The sequence below is a fragment of the Citrus sinensis genome, chromosome 3 (assembly GCF_022201045.2).
Source record: "Citrus sinensis cultivar Valencia sweet orange chromosome 3, DVS_A1.0, whole genome shotgun sequence".
In the NCBI taxonomy this organism is placed as follows: domain Eukaryota; kingdom Viridiplantae; phylum Streptophyta; class Magnoliopsida; order Sapindales; family Rutaceae; genus Citrus; species Citrus sinensis.
Window position 1 is genome coordinate 35,691,388 of NC_068558.1, and position 26,075 is coordinate 35,717,462.

The window sequence follows — 26,075 nt, forward strand, 5'->3', positions numbered from 1 at the left end:
ACTGTCAATTGCAATGGTAAAATGATCGTAAAATATCCCAAACAGAGAGCTTAGAGCCTTATGTTGTAAAATGATCATAAATGGTTGAATTTGCCTTCATTTTTCATAATGATTTTTTATGTAGATATGAAACTGGGAAAAAAATTCTTTTATTTTTTTAATCATTCATCAGTAAACAATATGATAACAAGATGCAGCAAAGCAAGCAAAACTTTAAAACTGCATCAAATACAAAATAATCCACACAGCCCCATCCAAAACATTATTCAAATCCCAAATGGTCTTCAATCAACTGAAACCAATCCGTTTCTTTCCTCTAAATTTCCCACCACTCAAACACACACTCCTACGAAATTTAAACCTAACATCCTCGTACAGATCATCCTAGTACAAATCAATCTCGGTAACAATTACACGAGCATCGACTTGCTTCAAAGCAGCAGCACAACCCTTGCCAACATCACCATAACCGCAAACAACAGCGGCTTTGACTCCCTCGTGGATCAACAACGTGGCGTCACCATCGTCGTCGACGATGAGATCTGGGCCGTCGCCGAGACCCCAGTCCAGGGCTTTCTTTGTGCACCACCAGTACTCCTGGAGGGTCTCGCCCTTTTAGGCGAAGACGGAGGCGGAGTCACGTGCGATGGCGGCAGCCACGTGGTCTTGGGTTGAGAAGATGTTGCAGGAGCACCAGCAGACTTCGGCGCCGAGAGCGGTGAGGGTCTCGATGAGGTCGGCGGTTTGAATGGTCGTGTGGAGTGAATCGGTGATCTTGGCTCCTTTGAAGGGCTGTGAAGTGCAGCTCCATAAAGATGAAGACGGTGTTGGGTGATGTTTGCGTGAAAGAGAAAGCCAAGTGCAATATTTGTGAAAATTTTAGTTTGCTTTTGTCCAATGGTAATTACATAGCATTGGTTAATGGAGTAAACCCTTACAGTTTTCTCAGATTTTCTCGGACATCAAGAAACATAAAGCTACACTTTTGAATTTTTTTGAATTTTAAATATATTTTTACATATTTACCCTTATATACTGATACCATACGTATTTAGATACTAACGGCAGGGATGTGCTTGTAATTACGTGGATACATTCTCTCTATGTGTTAATACGCTAAACCTCAGGGGAGGTCCCTAAAAATTACCCACAAGAATAATGAAGGGGGACCAGTAGCTTCAGTCTTTGGGTTATTAAATTTGGATGCTTTTTTTTTTTTAATTGTCATGTAGTAAGTTACCATCCCACCCATTACGAACCTTTTTTTAAAAGATATGATTTCTAGGTTCTAACTTCCAATGAAATGACCACATACGATGTATAATGCTGAACACTTGTTGACTTATTTAATTTTTTAAGTGAATTTCTTTTCTAAATAAAAAAAAGACTTGACGAGGAGGAGAGGCTGTCATATATTATTTGTCATCTCGATGACTGACAAGCTATAGACAGAACAAAGTAAGTTTCATATATTCTTCTCTTTAATTTTTGCGTTTCGACTTTGATCATTTCAGAAACATATCTTGATTATTACTCTGTTGTTTAGCTAAGGACATCTTTTTTTTTTCGTTTATTTATTTATTTATTTAATTTATTGGTTTCATTTGTTTTGATGGTGCTTACGCAGCAAGCGATCGAAGATGGCCAACGGCGAGCAAGAACCCATTGATATAGAGAGCTTAGCAAATTCTTTAAGAAAGAAGTTCAAGACCTTGCATCACTTACCCGAAAAGTGTTGCATCTACAGAGTTCCTGAGCAAGTACGGTGTTTAAATCCAAAAGCTCACGCTCCGCAATTAGTTTCTATTGGTCCACTTCATCATGGTAATAAGGAAGAGCTCAAAGCAATGGAAGAGCAGAAACTGAGATACCTTGAATATTTTCTTCAACGTACTGAGGTAAGCATCGAGACATTTCTTACATCCATAAAGAACAAGGAAGCCAAATTGCGTGATTGTTATGCAGAAACCATTAGACTTGAAAGTAAAGACTTTGTAACCATGGTTCTAGGGGATGCTGTGTTTCTTATTGAGTTCTTACTCAGATATAGTTGCCCTAGATCGATTACCATCGGTGACCCCATTTTCACAAAATCAAAGATGATATCCGACATGTGGCTTGACTTTTGGCTCTTAGAAAATCAGCTCCCGTTATTCATTCTTGATGACTTGTTTAATCTTGCCAAAACCGAAATGTATCATGATGATTACTATGGAGTTTCCTTGCTCTCTCTCACTCGTCGCTTCTACAAAGACATTCATGAGTTTCCCTCGATCGAGGAGAATTTGTTTGAAATCCATTTTTCGGAAGCTGAACATTTTCTTGATTTGCTAAGACTTTGTTTTCAGCCACCCCCGACCCAGTCCCAGTCCCAGCCCCAGTCCCAGTCCCGAGCTCAGCCTAATAAACTCAAGACTCAAAACATACCTTCCGTAACGGAACTTTACCAAGCTGGAGTCAAATTTCAGCTGGGTTCAAGCAAAAATCTGTTTGACATTACATTCAGATTCAATAAGGGGATTCTGGAAATTCCACTTTTTAGAATAAGCGAATCCACTGAAGTTTTATTCAGAAATCTTCAAGCTTTCGAGAGATTGGGTTGTGACACCAGATACATAAATGACTACGTTATCATCATGAATTACCTCGTCAACACTCCACAAGATGTTGAGTTACTTGTTCAAAACCGAGTTATTGAAAACTGGCTGTGGGACAATGAAGCTGTGTCGACTCTTTTTCACAACCTTGTCCAAGAAACTTCACTGTCTGCCATGGATTTCCAATATTCTGATCTTATTGAAAATCTCAAGGCCTATTGCGGACACCGTTGGCATAGGTGGAAGGCAATCTTGAAACAAGATTATTTCAACAATCCTTGGGCATCTATCTCTGTTATTGCAGCAGTTATTCTCCTTGTACTCACTGCCATACAAGCAACTTGTTCTATTCTACAATTATAGGTTCGGAAAATGGTTTGTTGGACTTTCATGTTTCAAGTGGGTAATATGTTTCATTATATCCAAAGCCATATTGCTTATCCATGGCCTGTGGCCAAAAGAGGAGCTATTATTGTAGCCACCGTTAGATCTGGCTCTCCTCCTTTTGTTGCTTTTAAGTGCTGATACGGATGCTTTCCCTGTTCAGATCAGTTCTATATAATTACTCTTTTATTAGGATTTTTTTTTTTTTAGAACAATAAGGTATATATTAAATATTTGAAGTTCTTTGAAGAATAAATTAGGCACCAACATTAAAAATAAAAAAAAAAAAGGTTTTTTGTAAGATGCTATTTTTTAGAGGTTTTTAAACTTCTGTTTAGTGGACTAAATGTGTCGCGGGTCATGGCCCACAGGGAGCTGATTCTTGGCTGCTTTTTGTTAATGTAAATGATTAGACTAAAAACATGTGAAGAATTTTCAACAAGGGTGTAAAATCAACAATAATCAAATTTATTTGTGAATTTGCTCCTTTATCTTTTTCATCCAGGTCACTGTGTAAAAATGTTCAGTTTCCTGAGTTATATGTTCAAATTTTGTTTGATATTTTATTTCCCAATAAACATAATATGTTCATAATGTTTCGGCTGGGGGTGAGCCTCGGTTAATTTGGGGTGGGTTTTAGGTTTTATATAAATATATCCATGGAAGAGGGTGCTCAGGATCTTCTCGTGAATCTAGCTCATTCGCGACTATTTCTTCACCTAAAAAATTCTTCTTAAAGAGAAATGAATGTTTTCTTCCACGACATTAAGATTAAGAATAAGAAAAGAAATTAGATTTTCTAATATCCTCAGGTGTTGTCACCAAAAACTTTCCCCATCACCGTTGCTGACAACGATGAATGAACCATGATCAGAATCATCACAATAAGAATTTCTAATCTATGCTATGCTAAGACATTTGTAGAAAAAAAAAATGATCGAAAAACTCGAAAATTTTGGCAAAATAATGGTGTTGCAATGGCCATTTCACAACTATAATGTCTCATTTTCCAATAATGGTACGATATTTGAATAGATAAAAAATTTAACATCTCACAATTTATAACTCATCAACATAAGACCATATCTCCGTCAGCGGCAACGATAGCTATGGCGGGGCCATTGTTGGAAACAGAACATATATAATATGATTTGTTTATTTAATTTATAAAATATTAGTTTCTAATAAATTTGTTGCAAGGAAATTTTGGAAAATATATAGTTTTATTTTTATGTTTAGGATTTGTAGAATTAAAAAAATAAAAAGGTGGAGATATTTGAACCCACAAAAATACTTTCTATAACCATTGATTTGTAAAATTTAATATTACAAGAAGACCCATGAAGAATATTACTAATAAGTATAAAGTACAATGCTTTTATTATTATAATAACTATCTTAAAAAAAATTTGCTCCTGCTTCATGGATCACTCTACTAATTCTCTGTTCATCTTTCTTTTCCATATCAAATTTAAATATCTTTTGAAGAATGATTAATATTAACATCTAAATTTATTAATATTTATAGTCTTATCTTATCCGTGAATCGTCAAGTATAAAGCAAAATTTACGAAATATCAAGGTAATATAGAAAAATAAAATCGACATCAAACTTACTTATTCTCAACTGGGTCAATCAGTTGCGGAGGACACCTCCAAAGAAGGGTCATTTATTTCCTAGAGATCATATATACCATAATTGCCTCCATTTCATAGTATTCAAGTTAGAATGTCAAGTTTATGGCATTCTGAATATTCATAATGCTCTATATGAATTTACAGTTTCAAAAAATTATTGTTGCAGAAGAAAATGAGGACAACGAAAAAGAGAAGAAAATTTATATTGAATATAAAATATTAGGGCATTTTTGGCATTTGAGAGGTGTATAGAACAAAATCTTTATTTTTTAAATTTTAATATGGGTTTACTAAGAAAGTGGGTGTAAAAATAAATTTTATGGGTTCCAATAGCTGCACCATTAAAAAAAATTTGATTTGGAAAAAAATATGTTTATCAAATAGGTTAACCAAACCCAATCCATATTTAGATGGTTTAATATAATAAAACTCAAATGCTACTAATTTGACTATTCACCCAACTCAAACCATTTAATTTAGTTTGGGTTTGGGTTGAACCATGAGCCAATTCAGTTCCGGCTGAGCATATATAGTTCTTTCAATAACTTTGAAAAAAAAAAAATAATCAAATTTTAAATAAAGAAACACTTTGAAAAAATAAAATGCAAGAAACACATAACATTTTGTCATTAAATTCTTCCAAACACTTACTCTGGCCTTCATAAAACAAATACGTATCATTTTTATGTGTAAGATTAATTTGAATAAAGAGTATCAATTTAGAGTTTAAAGGAAATAAATTTAAGTTGAATGAGTTCAAATAATAAAAACTCATTTATTCAATTGTATTTAAGTGTCTACAATAAATTTTTAGGGATATATTAGTAATAAAAAATAATTTAAAAGAAAAAAATTAGTGGTTCAAAATTAGGGATGGCAAAAATCTCCATGGTGATGGGGTCCTTGGGGATTTTTCCTATTTGGGGAGGGTACATGGGCGATTTTATACCAAATTTCTTATTCGGGAAAGAGACGAGGATATTTTTTACCCAATTACTTATTCGGGGAAGGGACTGGGACGAGTTAGAATTCCCATCCCCTCCCCATTTCCCTATTTTAATTTTTTTTTATTTTTCTATAATTATTAGTCAATAAATAATAAATTTTAAATTGTAAAATATTAAATATTGGTGTAAATAACAAATATCAAAATATTTATACAAATAATATAAATATTAGTTAATATAAAATATTTAATATAATTTAGATTTAACTACAACCAAAAGCACACAAACTCACAAGCTCATAACTCACAAATCAAACTTTAAATCACTTTCTTACAGTCTTGCTCATCATTGCCAAATTATCCGTGCAGTAGTAAGCACCCAACTCGTCTTCATCTCATCATAGCCCAGTAGCACGTTGCGTTGTCAGTGGCCGAGTAGCCTAACTCATCACAACGTCAACTAGCAGCCACACATGTGGCTTTGTTGTGTCATAATACGTGATCAGCCGGTATCATTACTCATGGACAACAATCACATCAATATTATATAAAAATCACATTATTTGAATTTTGTTTTGAAAATCAGTATTTGAATATTATATATACCAAAAGTTTGAAGGAGTAGAATGAAATATAAGGCCCATTCATGATCATTTTTATTTTATTTTATATATTTTTAAGTTAATATGATTAAATTAAGTTTGAAAACTAAAAAAAAGATATTAAGTATTTGAGGATCGAAGACACTCGTAGATTCCCTATTATTATTTAGAGAAGGGACGAAATATCCTGAAGCAATTATGATAGGGACCGAAAGAAAATGAAGACATATGCAAAACATCAAAAATTAATACGAAAATATTAATCCCCTCCCCTCCCCTCCCCTCCCCTCCCCTCCCCTTCCCATTGCCATCCCTATTCAAAATCCCCCACCCTTTCATTAAAAGAAACACATTTAAAAATAGCCCTTTTTAAATAATCTCACATACTTGCCCAGCCAATAGCTTCTAATTTTCCTTTTATTGGCCAAGACATATTATAACAAAAACAATCTTTAATTTCCTTTTATTGGCCAATTCTAATCATCTTTTCTTCCCCTCCCAAACCTTCAGTACTCCTTCAATTAGTCAAACAAAATTCACCGCCTTCCTCTGTCTCATCAACTACAAGTCTACAATAAAAATTTTTGAGGATTAAAGGATGATAGTTTTGTTCCATTGAGGTAATTTTCTTCTTCGTTGTGTCATTTTTTTTCCCGGTTTGGTGGGGTGTAGAAGGGACTTGTAGAGTTTATAAATCTTTATAATCGAGGTTATTTTTCATGAGTATGTATATATTTAAGTAATTTGACTTCATGTTTGGGCAAATTTTTACTAGTTGCTTCTGATCCCCATGGCCATAAATTGACTTTTTTTGTTTTGACATACATTAATTAACTTGTTGAGATCAAAGCATGCGTTGTGGCAGTTAGAATTTGGAGATTGAAGAGAAGATGAAGAAGTGCAATTCATTGTTACTGAAATTGAATTTACAGAGATTTGCCTAGCTTAGTATTTATAGTGGCTTCTGGATTGTTCGACTAACTTTGCTAAGCACGTTTGTTACAGTTAAAACAGTATAACAGAAAAATAACAAACTTGGATCTAACTAACTTTAATACAATGAATATGTGCTGAAGTAGTAACTAATTAATTCATAATTCAGCTGCAAGGGAATCTCTTCATAACAGTTTTGCCATCTAGAACTTTCCAGCTTCTCACGTGCACCTTTCAATCTCATTCCCAGATGGGCTGCTGGATTTATAGTTGACTTGACTCCAGCTGGCACTCCAACATGTGATGAATCAAGTTCAGCTTCAGTAGTGAATTCAACAGTGGCCGGTATGCATGACTGAAGCCTTAAGAGAACTCTGACAAGCTTACTCGAATCAAATTAATTAATTGTCTTTTTTTTTTTAATTTTTCGGTTGCTGAGCAGGTAAAATGAACCAGTAGTTGACCTCAATTACCATGCTGATTAACTTTTGAGATTTGAAAGTTCATTTGATCCGAAGTTCCAATTTGAATCAGAAAGAAAAAGCTATCGACAGGGAAAGAAAAAGTTTTGAAGATGCCTAAGTTCCCTCTCGATAATTCCTTTCGTTTCCGCAACCAAAAAGAAACTATGTCTAAAATAGTTTCGGTGTCCATTGAGATGCTGTTGGAAAAGTTGGCTTCGGAAGCAGTTGTGCTGTTTGCTCGCCGTGAACGGATCCACGACTATCTTGTACAGTGGAAGAAAACATTGGAGAAAATCAAGGCAGTGATTGAAGACGCAGAGGAGAAGCAGACGAGGGAGGAGTCAGTGAAGATGTGGCTGTACGAGCTTCAGAACCTGGCATACGACGTTGAAGACTTGTTGGGTGAGTTTGAAACTGAAGCTTTGAGGAGGAAGTTGTTGCTTGAACCTGCAGCAGCTGATCACCACCAACCCAGTACAAGTAAGTTCCCCAAGTTCATCCGTACTTGGGGCACAAATTTGGGGTTACCATCTATTAAGTTGGATTACAAAGTGGTGTCCAAAGTAGAGGAGGTCAATGCTAGATTGCAAGATATTGCAATGCAGATCCAACCACTAGATTTGAGAGAAAAATATGGAGGGAGGTCCAAAAGATTCAGACAGAGACGACCCACAACTTCCTTAGTCCATGAAGCCAAAGTGTATGGCAGGTCAAAAGAAAGGGAAGAGATAGTTGAATTGTTGTTGAAGGAGGACGGAACGAGCCACAACAACAACCACTTCTCTGTTGTTTCTATTATTGGAATGGGCGGGTTGGGCAAGACAACTCTTGCTCAGCTTGTGTACAATGATAGTAGAGTTCAATGTCATTTTGATCTCAAAGCATGGACCTATGTCTCTCAAGATTTTGATATCATCAGGGTAACAAAGTCAATTCTAAGGTCTGTTGCTATGGGGATTGTTGATCATAATGATTTGAATTTGCTTCAATGGAAACTGAAGAAGCAATTGTTTGGAAAGAGATTTTTGCTTGTTTTAGATGATGTATGGAACGAAAATTACAATGATTGGATCGATCTGAGCCGCCCATTTCAAGATGGAGCGCCGGGAAGTAAGATTATTATCACTACTCGCAATGCAGATGCTGCATTGATGATGGGGACTGTTCAAGCATACCCGTTGAAAGGGTTGTCAAATGATGATTGTATGTGTTTGTTCACTCAACATTCCTTGGAGACAAGAGACTTCAGCATGCATCAACCATTGAAGGAAATTGGTGCCAAGATAGTGATCAAGTGTAACGGCTTGCCTTTGGCAGCAAAAGCTCTTGGTTGCCTATTACATGGTAAATATGACCCAAGTGATTGGGAAAGTGTGCTAAATAGCAGGATATGGGATTTATCACAAGGGAGATGTGACATTGTACACACCCTTGCTCTGAGCTACCATTATCTTTCTCGTCCATTGAAAAAATGCTTTGCATACTGCTCATTGTTTCCAAAAGATTATGAATTTCAAGAAGAAGAGACGATTCTATTATGGATGGCTGAAGGTTTTTTGGGTGATGAAGATAATTACAAGAAAATGGAAGATTTAGGCCGCAAATTTTTCCGAGATCTACATTCAAAGTCATTCTTTCAACAGTCCAGCTGTGATACATCACGGTTTGTGATGCATCACCTTATCAACGACCTTGCTCAATGGGCTGCAGGAGACATATACTTTAGAATGGGGGATGTATTGGAGGATCACAAGCGACATCGTTTTTCCGAAAATCTTCGTCATTTCTCATACCTTCGTGGGGCATATGATGGCCTTAAAATGTTTGAGGTCCTCTCTGATGCCAAACGTTTGCGGACCTTTTTACCACTAGTGTTGTCAAATACCTGGAGCGGGAAGGCTTACTTGGCGCACAGTGTTCTTTATATGTTATTCAAGCTACAACGCTTAAGGGTATTGTCTTTGCGGGGGTATAGTATCTTCCATGTGCCATCTTCCATTGGTGACTTGAAACATTTGCAATACCTTGACCTATCAGAGACTAAAATTAAAACTTTGCCCGAATCAGTCAACAAACTTTGGAATTTACATACACTTCTCTTAGAAAACTGTCATCGACTCAAGAAGTTGTGTGCAAACATGGGGAGTCTAATCAAACTGCATCACCTCAAAAACTCTAATGTAAAAGCATTGGAAGAAATGCCAAAGGGAATTGGTAATTTGACCCATCTTTTAACGCTGAGCAGATTTGTTGTGGGAAAAGATGTTGGCTCTGGGTTACGAACGTTGAAGTTACTGAAGCATCTTCAGGGGACACTTGATATTTCGAAGTTGGAGAATGTGAAAGATGCTAGTGAGGCCAAGGAGGCTCAGTTAATTGAAAAGAGGAACCTTCTAAGGTTATTGCTTGAATGGACTAGTAGCACCAGTGATGACCCAATGGAGCATGAAAATGTAACACTTATGTTGGATGGGCTAAAACCTCATCGAAATCTGGAAGAGCTCACCATCAGAGGCTATGGCGGCACAACATTTCCAACTTGGATAGGAGATTCTTCATTTGCTAACTTAGTGCTCCTAAGATTTGAAGGTTGTCACAGGTGCACTTCGTTGCCATCAGTAGGACAACTACCTCTACTAAAGCATCTTTTTATCATTGAAATGACAAGTGTAAAGATGGTGGGTTCAGAGTTTTATGGAAACCATTGCTCAGTGCCTTTTCCATCTCTGGAGACTTTATGTTTTCAGGATATTCAAGAATGGGAAGGATGGATTCCTCATGGATCTGGTAAAGAAGTTAATGTTTTTCCACAGCTGAGAGAGCTTTCTCTTATAGGATGCCCAAAATTGCAGGGAAGATTGCCAGAATGTCTTTCTTCATTGGAGAGATTAGTTGTTCGAGGATGTGAACAACTGACTGTGTTAGTTTCAAGTCTTCCGAAACTTTGCAAATTAGAAATTGGTGGATGTAAAGGGATGGCATGGAGAAGTACAAATGATGTAAACAGGTGTTGTCCCCAACTTCTTTGGTTGATTGCAGAGGAAGAACAAGATCAACAGCAGCCAGTGTTTCCCTGCAGTCTTCAGTATCTGGAATTGAGCCAGTGCAGATACCTTGTGAAGCTACCGCAAGCATTGCTCAGCCTTGGCTTCCTCAGAGAGATGGAGATTTATGGTTGCCCTTCACTTGTTTCCTTTCCAGAGGCTCTTCTTCCTTCTCGGCTGAGAACAATTAAAATTGTGCAATGCAGTGCACTGGAATCCTTACCTGATACATGGATGGACAACCCCAATACATCTCTTGATAGATTGTATATTGCTCACTGTAATTCCTTGACACATATTTCTCAAGTCCAGCTACATCCAAGCCTTAAATGGCTGCACATCAGCAATTGCAATAGACTAGGGAATTTGATAAAAGAAGAGAGCATCCAAAGCAGCAGCACAAGGTACACATCCCTTCTTGAGTACCTATACATCGATGATTGTGCATCCCTCACATCCTTATTGCCCAAGAATGAGTTACCTGCCACACTTGAGCATCTCCGTGTTAAATCTTGCGGGAATCTTGCTTTCTTGTCATTGGTGGGCAATCTACCTAAGGCTCTCAAGTACCTTTCAGTGGATCATTGTCTAAAGCTCAAGTCACTGGCAGAAAGGTTGGACAACAACTCATCTCTTGAAGCCGTTAAGATTTCCTATTGTGAGAATCTTATAGTTTTACCTGATGGTTTGCTTAAGCTCAACCATCTTCAAGAGATTTTTATAAGCCATTGTCCAAATCTCATTTCCTTTCCTGATGGAGGGTTTCTTTCTTCGACTCTGACTAAGCTCTGGATATATGAGTGTGAGAAATTGAAGGCTCTGCCCAATGGCATGCACAATCTGACATCCCTTCAGGAGTTAGAGATAGGAGATCTTCCGAGCATGGTATATTTCCCTGAGGATGGCTTTCCCACCAACCTTCATTCACTTGAGATTCGTGATATGAAGATGTGGAAGTCATTGATTGAGTGGGAACCATTGAACAGATTCACCTCTCTCAGACGACTATCAATCCATGGATGTCAGGACATGGTGTCATTTCCACAAGACAACATTGGAATGATGTTACCTGCCTCTCTAACCAAACTAGAGATTGTCCGATTTTCAAATCTGGAATACCTATCTTCAGTTGGTGAAAGCCTCCCTTCATTGGAATGTCTGATTCTCGATGATTGTCCAAAGCTTAGATACTTTCCAGACAAGGGCCTGCCTCCCTCCCTTTTGCAACTACACATTTCAAACTGTCCATTAATCGAAGAAAGTTGTAGAAAAGATGGAGGACAATATTGGCACTTGATATCCGATATTCCTTGTGTCTATATAAATTTCAGATGTGTTTTTGATGTCTCAGACTGAGGACTGAAGTTTGTGACCTGCTCAACTCAAGTGTTTGCAATTTCAGTATTTTGCTTTTCCTTGTAACAAACTTGTTCAGGTTACTTAAGCGAACACAGGTACCCAGTTACTTGAAAATTGGAGTGATCATAATTTTTTCTTTGTTCTTTTGTACAAAAAGCTGCTAATTAGATTTGAACTAAGACAGGAAATGAATCCTGACATAGGCTCTTGGTAATACAAGATATCTCATAAACTTATGTCCGTTTCCTAATCCATTTGTGATGTATTTTTATGAAAATGGTTAATGAAATTGAGCGCATGTTACGCTCATTCCCTGTGGAGGAGCAATCCTATGGGCGCGAGGTGTTTTTGAGGTAGGCTCGCGATGGAGGATCGGAAATGGAAGACAGTTTTTTAATCTACGATAGCGGGTGGATTCCCAGACCCTCAACATTCAAACCAATTTCCGAACAAACATTATCCCCCAATTCTACAGCTTCTAAGCTTTATTCAGAATGATGGTACTTCGAAGGAACAGATTATAGAGCCATTTCATTATAGAGGATGCTGATAATCTTGTACTGAAAATGCCACTGCCCCAAAGGCCAATTGAAGATCACTTGTCGGTGTTACAGGTGGCTGTATATCATCTAGCTCTCACTACAAAACATCCCAAGTTTGCATCCAGCTTCAGGAACCCTTCGGATCGGTGGAAATGCGTATGGTCCCTATCATTATAAGCAAATTATCAATGGTAACCCATGCCCAGGATGTGCTTGTTGCAGGAAAGATGTGGTCAAAATCAAATATGTTATGAGACAGCCTATATAACTAAAGCTCATTAAAGCCGAAGTCATTTTCAAATATTTACAAGAAAATTTGGTCCTATATTTAGAAACTAGGTAGTTGAACCCTTTCCCTTAACTAAGGGAAATTGGAGCACCACCCAGCTCAGGTTTCCCAAAATGTTGGAAAGTCCAAAGTAGCATTAAATATGCAGTAGTATGCTTGACTCTAAGAAAGCCACATAATGAATCAGGAAGCTCCACCATATATTATGATTTTAATATATCAGGATCATTATACAACATAAGTCATAGATATACATTTAGATTGATTAATTAGAAACGGAGAACATAATAGGACAGAATGAACCCACCACCAGTTAAAACTATAAGGGTGTGGGACTGCAATTACATAGTGTACATCTTCAATGACCAACTATTTCACATACCACAATCCCATTACAACTGCCTAACAAAACTTTGTTATGCACTACGTGCGAAAAGTTGGTTTACCCACTGCAGCACCTCTGGAAGCCTTTACGGCAGGTGAGCAATGGCTTGTGTCAATGGAATTGTGTGATGGCTTTCTCAAATTTAGGTGAAGTGGTCTTGATGGGTGCCCAAATGTCAGCACCATTGCTCCGAGCAACTCCAGCAGTACAGGAAATTGGAACGAGACATAAACCTCGGTTTCTCAGGCTATACTGCTCTAATTCCTGAAAAGATGATACACCCCAGTTTCAGTCAATGTGCGTTAGTTAAATCAATGATGCTTTCTTTCCGAAGTAAGAATATAGACTGATTTTTGGAACCAACTAATATCAAATTAAACATTTTATACTAAGGTGTTCTCAATCATGGCATTATAGGGACCCAAAATGTGTTGTGATTGATAGGGACTAGAATGCATTATGAAAAGGATCACCCAGATATAGCTTTACAGAAAAAGACTCTAAACTTAACCCTTTTTCTTTTACAGTCTCAATTATCATGAGTATTATCCACTTAATAATATTATCTGGGTCCAGCTCATGCTCACCTGCACCTTAGCTGCTGGCATGCTTTGGAGGTATGGAGCACTCAACACCTGAAACCATTCCAAGAAAACAAAATAATTGAGAACAAAGTCAAAATTCTCTCCAAAGCACTCAAAAGACGTACAATAGATATGGCACATGCATATTGTCCTCACACCAAGAGCATCTTGTTCTTTTTTCTTCTGTTTTGTATTTTTATACTCGTCCATTTTCTCTCTTCTTTCCAGAAAGAAAAGAAAAACAGAAACAAAAATTCTTAGGACACAGATTGTTGACTGGATGCAAATTCCGTGTCCTAAAACTAAAACACACGCACATGCAAATGCACACGGCACATCAACATTCAAATTATCAGTTCTAATCTCTAGAGAAATGTCCATTGAGCTCTGCCAATTAACTGGGTAGGCTACCGAAATAATCCAGCTACAGCAAGAAGGAAAATTGCCACACCTTCACTTGTTCATGTAGAAATTGTATGTACTCCATCGCCTCCCAAAGGACAGATGCAGTATCCGTCTGCAACAAATAATATAATATGAAGAAAAATTGAATTTTGAATCTACATCTACAATTCACAACTCTGAAGATTGAAAGCTGTAAAGGATGAGGTATAAGTGAAAAATAGATAATGAAGCTAAAACTCGAAAAGACATCAGCAAAGAGATCAATGAAGGTTTCTGTAGGGATAAATTTCCCACCTTCAATCACCACTGGAACATCATTTGTAATATACTAGCGCTATTTTCCACTTTTAATGGAAAGATTTAATCTCAATATTTACCTTTCCATATGGTGAAACAAGCTGTTGCAGAGCAATGATTCGTTCACCAAGCTTCTCTTTCCTCTCCTATGCCCAAGAAGTAAATTAAACAATTATCAAGAGCAACATATTTTTCACGTTGTACAAAGAGAAACCCCAAGCAACAAGTTACTGCAGCAAAGAATCTAAGACCAAGACATAGAAGAACCGTTTCTTTGTGCTCAGCAAACCACAAACAAGGGTCAAATCTGGGTTCTATTTTAACCAACCATAAGTTCAAAAGCCAAAGTTTACATCAAATATTTAAAATCGTTTGAAGCAGTTTCATTTTTTTTTTTTAAATACTGTTATGAGCTCTGAGATTAACAGTTTTTTTTAACTTGCAAGAAAAAGATTCAGTGTCGATGATGAATTGTTATAGAACTATAAAGTAAACTAGCCTTTATTGCATACATTCATCTACTAAAATCAAATATAAGGACCAAAAGTATCAGAAGAAGGCACAATAAGATATCAACAGCCCCAGAGTGGAAAAAGCATGACTCCCAAGGACTAATCAGAATAAAAAAAAAAATGTTCCAGAACCACAAAGATAACCAAGCATCACATGTAGCCAGATAATCAGCTGAGAATTTTACAGGCAACTTTTGGTGCACGTTAACCTTACTTTTTCCGTCAAAGGTGAAAAACATACTCCAAATGGAAAAATGAAAAAAAAAAAAAAAGACAGGACAAGAAGGTGAAGAAACCTTGGCGGAGATGGACAGATCAGCTTTGTGTCGCTTGGATGTAAGAGTAGGGAGACTGCCTTGGTCAACAGCACAAGGACTTCTTTTATTTTCCATCATCTTCGACACCTTTATACCTTATACTCCCTAACAAAAAAATTGCAAATGACTTACAATGCGTAGTAAAAGACGAAAACACAACAGGCAATCAAGAGTTACATGCCACTTATAGAAGTCCCACCAAAACAGCACGTAGTATCCAAACAACCAAATCAAATTTAGCAATCATTTCTACCAGATAGTCATCAAGTAGGTTACAAGACAAGAATATCAACCAGACTGTTCAGTTAATAAACTCATCATAATATGTTCAGCACTGGTTCCTTATTCAAAGCTGATCAACTCCAAATTAATAGATATATTATTGTTGCTAGCTGAATAATAAAGGATTTTTCATACTAAATACAACCCTAAACTAAAATGATACAACATACTCAAAGATGATGTATTCTTACTATGAACTTGTATTTGAAAGAATAGGTGCCCCTTTTTTCCAGTCAAAAAACAAGAAAGCACAAAAACGTGTTATAACAAAAACTGAAAAGAGTCATCAACATCTTATTCCTTTTTTCCAGTCAAAAAACAAGAAAGCACAAAAACATGTTATAACAAAAACTGAAAAGAGTCATCAACATCTTATTACAGCTAAAACCAAAATAAACTTTTACTATAGAATTTGTATGGGGAAGAAACTTAGGCTAATCAATATTAAGCAAGACAAAATGAAGAAGCATGATTAACTGATTAAGAGTCCATCTATGAAGCTTTTCATTAAAAGGGAAATAATAATACAACTACTCAATGGAAGTCCATGAAAGATGTGTATCCCTTTGAGTGGTTGGTTCACCCCTTACCTCCAACGAGGTAGGTCCCAGTCAAGACTTCAGATACCAATACCGCTGATCACGGGGATGAAGCTTCTGCCTAGAGATCAGCAGCAGTACGAGCCCGTGTGATGATACCCAAAATAATGTAAAATCACAGTTGACCATCCAATGAGGTTAATTTGATTAAACAATCATCTAAGGTGAAACAAAACACCATTATCATTATAGATTAAAATAATCAAACATTTTATAGCCATACAAGACATCTTTCAAATAAATATCATAATATTGCTAATATTTGCATAAATAAAACAAACATTCACTGTTTTGGTCAGAAATGAAACGCAAAACACAATACAAAATACACATTTGCATAATTAAGAAACAATATCACTATACTGAACTAATTCTGATCGCACAAATAGACAAGATTTTCCATCTTTCAGTGAAAGTCACGTTCACCTACTTAATATTAAAAACAAGTGATGTATTGGGTTCGTATGTCTACACAATCTAGACCCTCCAATGAATTTAAAAACGGCTAACTATTCATTACTTTATTAATCGACTAAAGCACAAACACCAAATATATAAATGAACTTAGGACTATAATGGTGTCTTTTTGTGTGTTTGATGGGGGAACAAACCCAGATAAAAGAAATGATTTTTGTGGGTCCCTAGTGAAAATCAATATTTAGGATGCATGAATGAATCATAAATTAATTTGCGTGTTTGATCTTCCAATTAACTATTATTTAATATCAAGGAATATCATCTTAATCTAATATCAATCAAGGAATATAATTAACCAACATAAACACAATTAAATAAATAGTAACCAAGAAATTATGATAACTACCATGCAGTTAACACACATAGCAAAGGCATACTCAAACAATAATAAAGAGGAAATCAAGCAGCAAATTGAACAAAATTTCCGTAAATTGAGGAAACTAAGTGAAGCAGAGTTGTTTAAAAAGTAAGAAGAAGAAACAAGCAAAATTTAGAACTCACCAAGAGTATAGAGTCAGCATTGCCAAGAGAGCTCACAATAAAAATCTGAGCTTTATACGCTAAAAACAATCACAGCCCAGTTCAAGTATCACTCAAATTTCCACCGAAGGGTTTAGTGAAAGCCAAAATAAATGGCTTTGTTCCAAGGTTTTTCAAAAAAAACAACGAACCCAAAAGTCCGTCTTCGGAAACAAAAAAACGGTTTCCCTTTCAAGAAAATGGAACTTTCTGCTTAAATTTGTCAGTTTTTGCGTCTCAAAAAGTTGAAAACTTTACGACAAAATTAAACCCTTTAATCAAAACTTCAAAAGAGTTCACTAAAATCACCGAAACCCAGTTGAAATTTGAGCATCAAAAGGGTTAAAAAAGAGAAGCCATAAATGGGTTGTCAAGTTGCAGAAAGGGGAGAAGAGAAGGGAGTGCGAAAAGTTGAGGAGAAAGAGGAATAAATGAGTTGTGTGAAAGTGTTTTTATAAGGTTTTAAAAACAATAAAATATTTTCTGAAAACATAGTTTTGTTACACAAAAAATGTTTTTTTTTCTTTAAATAATTTTGACAGCTAATATCCAACCATGCAAAAATGAAAGAGCCAAGAAGTGAGAGGACTGAAGAAGCAGTTAGTTCTACGATAGATGACGTCATTGTTGCCACTATTTTTGAATGTGACATCCTTTTGATTGTGCAGGACTTATATTAATGAGGCAGTAACTATTTCTACTTTAAAAATGATTTTAAACGTTTTAATTTTAATAAAAATTTTATTATAAAAAATTCATTCTATGAATTATTATTAAGAATAATTTATTATAAATTAATATTATATAATTATTTTAAATACTCATATATTACACACGTTATTTGATAAATAATTCTCATACTTTAAATATTAAAATTTTTATATCAAACATCTTAATCAATATTTAGATGAATAACCTGAAAATTAATATTTTGGAATATTTTGAATATAAAGTATTGTGATGCTTTTTATTTTTTAAAAAATAAAATAAAACCAAACCATTGTAAAACAATTTTTTTCTCCTTCTTTTCTTTTTTTGGTAGTATCTATAGAGTTTCTTTTTATTATTATGTTCTCATTACAAGTTATTTTAGATGCAAAATCTAATATTGGACATAAATAAAAAAATTTAATATTTAAAATTATGTTAATAATTTTTTTTACAACTTGTTCAATTATATTATTTGAAGCATGTATTAGATGTTTTAAAATTGAGAGTGTTGAATCGTTTTATTGGTGTTTTAAGTAAATAAAATTTATTAATTTAAATAATTTAAGTAAGGAATTTTTTTAAAAATTTTAAAGAGTATGTAAAGTAAAATTTTTTTTTTCAAATTACTGTATGAGTGTACAAAATAATGGAATGATCCAAGTAAATTTTAGAAGATAAATAAATCCACCCTATTAACATTGGAATTTTTTATTTTTGGACTGCCTATTAATATTAAAATTGAAATTGAAAACTTGAACTCTTTTCTTTCATTCCTCGATCCTTCATTTGTGGCTTGGCTTGTGCTGTGCTTTTAATAATTTATAATTGTGGACGTATTTATGTTATAACGATTGTTACTTACAATGCCTAAGGACTAAAGCATCTCTTGTTCTCTTACTTATGTCAAGAGCGCTATTGATATTTGAAAAAATAAATTGAAAAAAAAATAATGGAACACTTGTTTTAACAAGTGTCGACCCATTAATTGCACTTAAATATTAATCATTTATTTTCTAGTTTATATATTAAATTTTGGCCAAACAAAATTGATTTGATGAGAAAAAAACATTATACTAGTTATATTACTATTCTTAATTATTATTCAAATTTTCCTTCTTAGTCATTTGTGAATTATATCATTCACATGATAGGATCTCAATTAATGATAAACTAAACAACATGATGTTATTTATGTCAATAAAAATGAAAATTTTAGGATACTACTTACGCATGGGAGGGTTATTTGACTTAATAGACTTAAATTACTCGGTACGTACAAAGTGGTAAAACTTAGTATACACAAATTACTATAGAGTCAATATGGACATTTAATTTTATCCGCCTATTTACTACTGTTCCAACATTCTCATAAAATTAATGCGATATCTTCATGTACTATATTGGTATTCTCATTATTACAAGGGAGGGTTTAAGTGTTTGCCTTATTACAAATGTCGAAATTTGCATTGAGGTATCTTAGAAATTTCATACTTAGTGCCTGTTTGGTATGGCTTATTTAAGAGCTATAAGTGCTTATTTAATCGTATAAGCACTTTTTTAAATTTTTTATGGTGTTTGGTTATTTTTTTAGTAGAGTTTTTTTAACTTAAATAAGCTAATTTACCTCTACTAGCAAAAGCCCAAAATTTGAGCTTTTGGGAGTAGAGGTTATAGAGCTTTTCTAAAAATAGATAATATAAAAAATATCACACAGTTTAATAGTTCAAAAGTGCTTTTTTTATTGACAACCAAACACCCAATGACTTTTTGTCCAAAAACTCTATTGGTATAAGCTCTACTGTTAGAAGCTCTATTTAATAAGTTGTACTAAACGGAGCCTTAATCACTTAGTGTCGAAGGGTATTTAAAATTAATAAAAAAAAAAGTACTTATTGTAGAAAGAGTGAAGAAAAAATTATCAGAAGGAATTTTTTGTTTTTTAAATTTGTGTCATCATTTATTACAGAAATGACTTTGAGTCTAAAAGTCAAAAATAGTGGGTCGATTACTCAAAGATTCAATTATTGTATCAATTTGGTATTGATTAGTGTCATCGTATGACTTGTTAAAAAAATTTACATTTTATATAATATTATGAATTTAAAATTCAATACATTTAGTCTAAATGTAACATGTATTTCTAACATAAAATCGACGCAATACCATTAATAACATACCATAGTAGAGCGGCCTTACATTTTGGTATAGGTGTGATAATTGATTAAGGACATTTTCTATTAATAGATCTCTCGCCAAAAATCTTTTTAACTTTTTCTAATTTATATTCTTCAAAATTATATAAATTTGTCCACATCAATCAATCCATGGAAAACATTATCTTGAAAACAAAGGGAAAGGGAAAAGAAAAACAAGCAGAAATTCAAAATTATTTTGTAATAATTATTAATATGTCGTTGAATTTTTGCATATAAAAGGGAAAAAGCATACGGCACCAAAAATTTGGGGTCCTAAGCTATATTTATCTAGCCCTAGCTGACTAGCTCCCACTCCCCAGAAAGAAGTAAAATCATATAGGCCAAGGCACATAGCCGATTATAATTTATTTTGGCTTCATGCAATAAAAAAAAAAAAAAAAAAAATCTAACAAAAGTTTTCAAGGCATCTGGCTCACAAGATACACAGTCACGTGATCATTTAGATTCTTTTAATTTCTCGTCTCTGAAGTTTTACTATTATAGATTTCAAATTTTCGTAACAAAATTTCGAAGAAAAAAATTTGTTATAAATTATTTCAAAGGGTGCGAAAAATGGAAGTGGACCAGTTCATCGACCATTCAAAAAAATATTTTGAAAATTTAACAAACTCATGCCCAGTTTAATTTCTTGTCTCCTCTAAGCTAAATTATCGGCGGTTTTGTCAAATTTGTCCAGCAAAATTATCTCCGCAGAATCAAATTCATTTTTTATATATTCTTTTATAATCTTTTAATTTTTCATATGCTGTTACACTAAATAATAAAATTGAATATCCAAAGCCGCCAGCTCGGATCGTATGGCCCTATTTATTTGTTTATTTATTTTTTTTAATGATCGGAGCTCGTGATCATATTATTGCTTCCGCCAACAACATATGAATCGTCAAAAACAAAAAAAAAAATGGATTTATTATATATTAAAAATAAAGAAAATGTATATATAAAAATGGAGTTTTGTGTTGTTTTTATTTTTTGGCGGGAAATCGCTGTCAGAGCGGTTTCTCCAGCTCGGGTCAGAGCTTCTCCGACAGTGGGCCCCAGCATGTCCCGCGCCCGGCTTGACCCATAACGTCCTCGTCTCTCAAAAGTTAAAGCAGGCGCAAAGATAAAGCGTCCACTGCGTCAGAAATTACACGTGTTGGCTAATGAACCGTACGTATACCGTACGCTCTCACGTAAAGCGTAAATGCGAACATAAAAGACGAGATTGAGGCGTGGGACCCACAGAGAACGGAGAGCCGTGCGCACAAAAGTCCACGAGGGAAAGCGAGAGGGGTTTAGAAGTCGTACTGAGGACCCCACACGGTTTTGATATTTGTCAGTTGCTTATACGGATTGTCTCTTTTTCTTTTTCTTTTTTTTAATAAATATAATAAAAACAATAATCGGTAAATTTTATTTTATTTTTTTTAATAGTGGATTCGGTGATTAGGTCTACTCATAATATATAATTATAACAATAATCAGTATATTTTATTTTATTTTCTTTTCTTTTTTTAATTGTGGATTAGTTCTACTCCTCGTCTCAGATGAAGTTCAATTATACAGTACAATTAACAATTCAATTATCTAAAAGCAAAGAAAATTATTTATTTAATTGACTACAAGCATGCGGCATACATGCCTGCTTGCTTTTTGCTTCGTACAAATTATATTTAAGAGCCCTTGAAATCGTTGATGGTTCCCTTTGAAATTTAGATGGAGAGTTCTAACAATTTTTGGATAAGATTTCGTTTAGATGTTCTAAATTAACGTTGGAATCAATGTTTTATGACAACCAAGGGCGGATCCAAGATTTAATATTACCCCGGGCTAAATTTTAAAATTTATATTTTGAAGCGTACATAAAAATTTATAAGTAGAAATAAGTATATTAAATAAGGAGGAATACCAAGAACTTTATCTCTCCAAATATGTACTATAAACAAAAATAATTATAAAAAAAGAGTAGAAAACAAAAAACAACTCAAATATGAAATTATTTTTTAATTATAGAATTTGACATTGCAACCTATAATAACTTGTAATTATATAAGGATTAAAAAATCAATTAAGAAATTTAAATTAACATAGATCAATACATGTAATTACAATCAATTAAAAATTACAAGTAAAACTTTTATGCATGAAGTGAAGTACTAAATTACCCGACTTAATAAATTAAATAATTAAAATTTATTTATCCTTTTAAATTGTAAAAGTATTTTTAATCAAAAGTTTCAATAATAAACTAAACTCAATTCAGCAAAAAGATATTTGGGTGCAGTTGTTTCTTTGTCAGATGCTCTATCTCTCTTTAAAGAATTAGAAGTTGATGATTCTTCTATTAAAAGCTCTTAAAATACTCAAATTTTATTTTCTAACTTGTCATCTTAGTTAATATAACTAATAAATAAAATCTGAAAATTCACATTAAAATTTTATGAAAATATTGATAATTGTTACTATATGTTATTTCTGTAAGTACTTTTAAGTCTAGTGATGATGTTATATTACATTGACATATATATTTTTTAATTAGAAGCTTTTTAAAATAAATTAAAGCAATAATAAAATTTTAACACCCTAATGTTTTCAATCTATTCAATAAATATATAATTTAATCATTTTATAAAATAAGTCACTAATTTCAATTGAAAATAATATAATTGACTTAGGGACACATTTATAAATAAAATAAAAACTCTATTATTATATAAAATTAATGAAAACATATGGGTAATTGAGTTAGGGACATATTTAAATATAAAATGAAAACTCTATTGTTATACTAAATTGATGAAAATGTAAGGGTAGTTGAGTTAGGGATATATATGAAACTAAAATGAAAACTCTATTGTTTTATTAAATTATTAAAAAAGTAAGGGGTGTAAATGATTTTTTCTAAACTAGACCGGGCTACAGCCCGGTCTAGCCCACGTGCAGGTCCGCCAATATAATTTTATTAATGGCATGTTTATGAATCTTATTTTATCGTATTGTATATAAGATAATGAAGTGCTTTGAATTTCAAGATCAGTAACTTCTATGGCTTTCGTATAAAAATTACAATGTTATAAAATGAAAAAAAAAGTAGCGTGTGGGAAACATAAGCTTATGAAATTTATATTATAAAAAAAAAAGTTTTTACTGTTTTAGACTTATGCATACATAAAAGAGCATGAGTGGGAGTCAAGTTCGAATTAAATTTTTAGTCCATATTTTTCTCAAGATTTAAATTTAGGTGATCAATTGAAAAAATTGCTTGAAAATTATTCGGTCATGCTCATGAGAGTTTAAAATTTGAAACTCCACTTTTCACGATTATGAACTTAATGTTGAGTTAGACTTTACTCAAATCTTTATAATTTTTTTATCATACATGCATGTATAGTAATATATAGTTAAGATTTAATTAGTCTTATATTTTTCTCCAATAACTACCTATTATATCTTTCTAAAAAGTTAATAAAAAGTTCAATTCATCGCTAAATCCAAATCTATTTTTTTACATAATCGAATTTAGGCGGGTTAGTTTATATAAAGAAACTGAAAACCACTTATTCATACCCTATATGAACGCGGCCGGGGGGGGGGGGGGGGGGGGGGTTAATGGGTTTTAGTTGTTGGTAAATAGAATGAATTTATATATTAGAAATTAATCTTTATAGATTGATTGATAGATTGATTCATTTCATATTCTATTTGCGCGAAACTAAACCGATCATTAAATTTCAAATCCAACTTTATTGATTCACAAAAAGATAAATTAGAATGGATAGGATTCTTCTGATTTGAAAAATTAATAAATTGAATTAGATTCGGATTCTAAGTTAAAATTTGTCCATTATAGTAAACATATTTGAGTTCTAACAAAATCCCATTAATTTCATACTATATACAATCTTAGTTGGCTTCAACTTATAATCAATTTAAAATGACTAATTCTATGTTTTTTAAAAGTGCCCATTGTAAAATGAACCAAAAACTAGCTCATTTTGTTGTAAACAGGATTATGAAGTAACTAATATTTACCACCTATCTAAGATTTGATTATTCAATTTCCAAAATAGCATGGGGGCCTATATACCTATATATAAAAATGGTCAATCTAGCTTGGGTTTTGATTCTGAAGTTTATGCTTTTGTTTATGTTTTTCACTTATATGAATTAGCTAAAAGAAATATTTTTCATTATCACCAAAAATATAACATTTTTTGCCTATTAATTGGCTGTGAGAAGAAACATTATTTCAACAATTCAAATTTGAGTCTGCCAACCTTTTGTTTCAAAAACAGCAGCAGAGTATTGCGTTGTTCAACAACCATTGTGCTTCGAGAAATTTATTTTAATTCCAGGCAAATAGTCAAGGAAAATTTAATGCCAAGTTGAAGACAAGAGATTATGACCTTGAAAGTTTCTACCGATCATGAGATAATTATATATCTTTTAATCATTTAGTTCGCATTGATTCACCTTAATCCCTTATTATTGATGAATTATGTAGGAACATATGAGCTTAGTTGGGTAATTAGTCATTTTCTTGGACCCTTTTGCTAATGGATTCACGGGAATGAAGCCACCGCTAATTGTGCCAGAAAATTTGGTATCATTTATTAAAAGAAGTTGAATGAAAAAGACACCAAATCTTGAAATTTTGCATGGCTTAAGATCCTTTGATAATGAAATTTAATTAAATATAAAACGTACGCTTAAAACACACTTAATTATTGTCGTCTTTCTCGTCTTGATATTTGATTAAAAGTCTTGATATTACTATGTGATGCCAACTGTAGGATTTGATATGTTGTATTGATAATAATTATATGAAATAATTATGTATGTAGCTTAAACTAGGCGCATATGTGACTGGCTAAGAGAAATACAATATAAGATTAAAGAACTCAAAATAATCACCCGTACGTACCACCCAAAAAATAAACCTAATAAATACTCAACTTGGAAGACAAAATTTAGAACTAATCTTGTTTTAACAACTAAAACAATGATACTTCGGCTGGGATTTCAATAATGTCAACAACATTTAGTAGAGTAGGAAGTTGTTTAATTTATGTTGTATAAGGATATTTTATTGATTTAAACTCATAGTTATTTATTTATTTATTTTACAACAAACTATAACCAAACAAACGATGGAACTTTTTTCAAGAAGTTTGATATTGATCATTTGTGTTGAATGAAAATATAAATCATTTCATTATACAGCTCAACACGGTTTCTGAATAACGTAAGATGTTTCATGGGCAAGATCATTATTTTATGTGTCTTCTTTTGTCACATTCGTATTATTATTAATAAATTTCAACCAAAACTTCAGAACTAGAACATTCAATGATTGCTACAAATATTTTCTACTTATAAGATATGAGGATGATTATTGACTACTTAGTAATCACCCAAAAAAAAAAATTGATATAATTTGCATAAAATCTCACAAAAATAGTAGAATGTTTCTTTTTGTTCTATTTTATTTAATTCAAATATCATTTTCTAAAAACTGAATATGCTAAAGGAAAGCTTGTTGCTCCTTATGTTCTTAAACAAGTTCAAAAACTAAAGAAATAAACTTGAAATAGTTTATAATTTAATAGATGCTCGTATGAGGTTTAAAAGTAAATTTAGGTCTCATTTGATATTAAGGTTAGACAATTGTTAAGCTTGTTTAAAATTGAGATTGGCAACTATAACTTGGAAAAATTACAGTACCAAAGTGTTTGGTAAATCCTATTTGCTGTGATTTGAAAGTTAAATTGGTTTAATTTTATACATGTCAGATAAAAATCTATTATATCTTTATTAATTTTATCAAAATTATTATTTAAAAATTATATATACTACGTATAATTATAACTTATTTCAAAACAATTGTAACTTAAAAGTTACAGTACCTCAATACCAAGTAAGATCTTATAAAATAGTACAAAATGCATGTGTGAATATATGGCAGCGAGCATTTTTGATATTATTATTTTA

At 33.2% G+C, this 26,075-nt stretch overlaps 3 protein-coding genes across 6 annotated transcripts; 2 read left to right on the plus strand and 1 right to left on the minus strand.

Moving 5' to 3' along the window:
- Positions 1 to 1,155: 1,155 nt before the first annotated feature.
- On the plus strand, positions 1,156 to 3,176 carry LOC102618333 (UPF0481 protein At3g47200-like). The gene is made up of 2 exons (XM_025098988.2): positions 1,156 to 1,458; positions 1,628 to 3,176. Exon 2 carries the CDS (start codon positions 1,641 to 1,643, stop codon positions 2,958 to 2,960), a length of 1,320 nt encoding a protein of 439 aa, XP_024954756.2. The 5' UTR covers positions 1,156 to 1,458; positions 1,628 to 1,640; the 3' UTR covers positions 2,961 to 3,176.
- A 3,305-nt stretch (positions 3,177 to 6,481) lies between these two features.
- On the plus strand, positions 6,482 to 12,105 carry LOC102617685 (putative disease resistance RPP13-like protein 1). Of its 2 annotated transcripts, none has more exons than XM_006478566.4 (3): positions 6,482 to 6,787; positions 7,270 to 7,445; positions 7,543 to 12,105. In XM_006478566.4, exon 3 carries the CDS (start codon positions 7,675 to 7,677, stop codon positions 11,962 to 11,964), a length of 4,290 nt encoding a protein of 1,429 aa, XP_006478629.4. In that variant the 5' UTR covers positions 6,482 to 6,787; positions 7,270 to 7,445; positions 7,543 to 7,674; the 3' UTR covers positions 11,965 to 12,105. The 2 variants fall into 2 exon arrangements, with proteins under 2 accessions (XP_006478629.4, XP_006478628.4); XM_006478565.4 differs by having other exon boundaries at positions 7,351 to 7,445.
- Positions 12,106 to 12,977: 872 nt separating this feature from the next.
- On the minus strand, positions 12,978 to 17,634 carry LOC102616788 (transcription factor bHLH153). Of its 3 annotated transcripts, none has more exons than XM_052436505.1 (7): positions 17,158 to 17,634; positions 16,171 to 16,240; positions 15,278 to 15,403; positions 14,550 to 14,615; positions 14,219 to 14,284; positions 13,771 to 13,818; positions 12,978 to 13,447 (listed from the first exon to the last, which is right to left on the minus strand). In XM_052436505.1, the coding sequence occupies exons 3-7, from the start codon at positions 15,374 to 15,376 to the stop codon at positions 13,295 to 13,297; spliced, it is 432 nt and encodes a 143-aa protein (XP_052292465.1). In that variant the 5' UTR covers positions 15,377 to 15,403; positions 16,171 to 16,240; positions 17,158 to 17,634; the 3' UTR covers positions 12,978 to 13,294. The 3 variants fall into 3 exon arrangements, with proteins under 3 accessions (XP_052292465.1, XP_006478624.1, XP_006478627.1); XM_006478561.4 differs by having other exon boundaries at positions 16,171 to 16,338; XM_006478564.4 differs by lacking the exon at positions 16,171 to 16,240.
- Between the last annotated feature and the right edge of the window lie 8,441 nt (positions 17,635 to 26,075).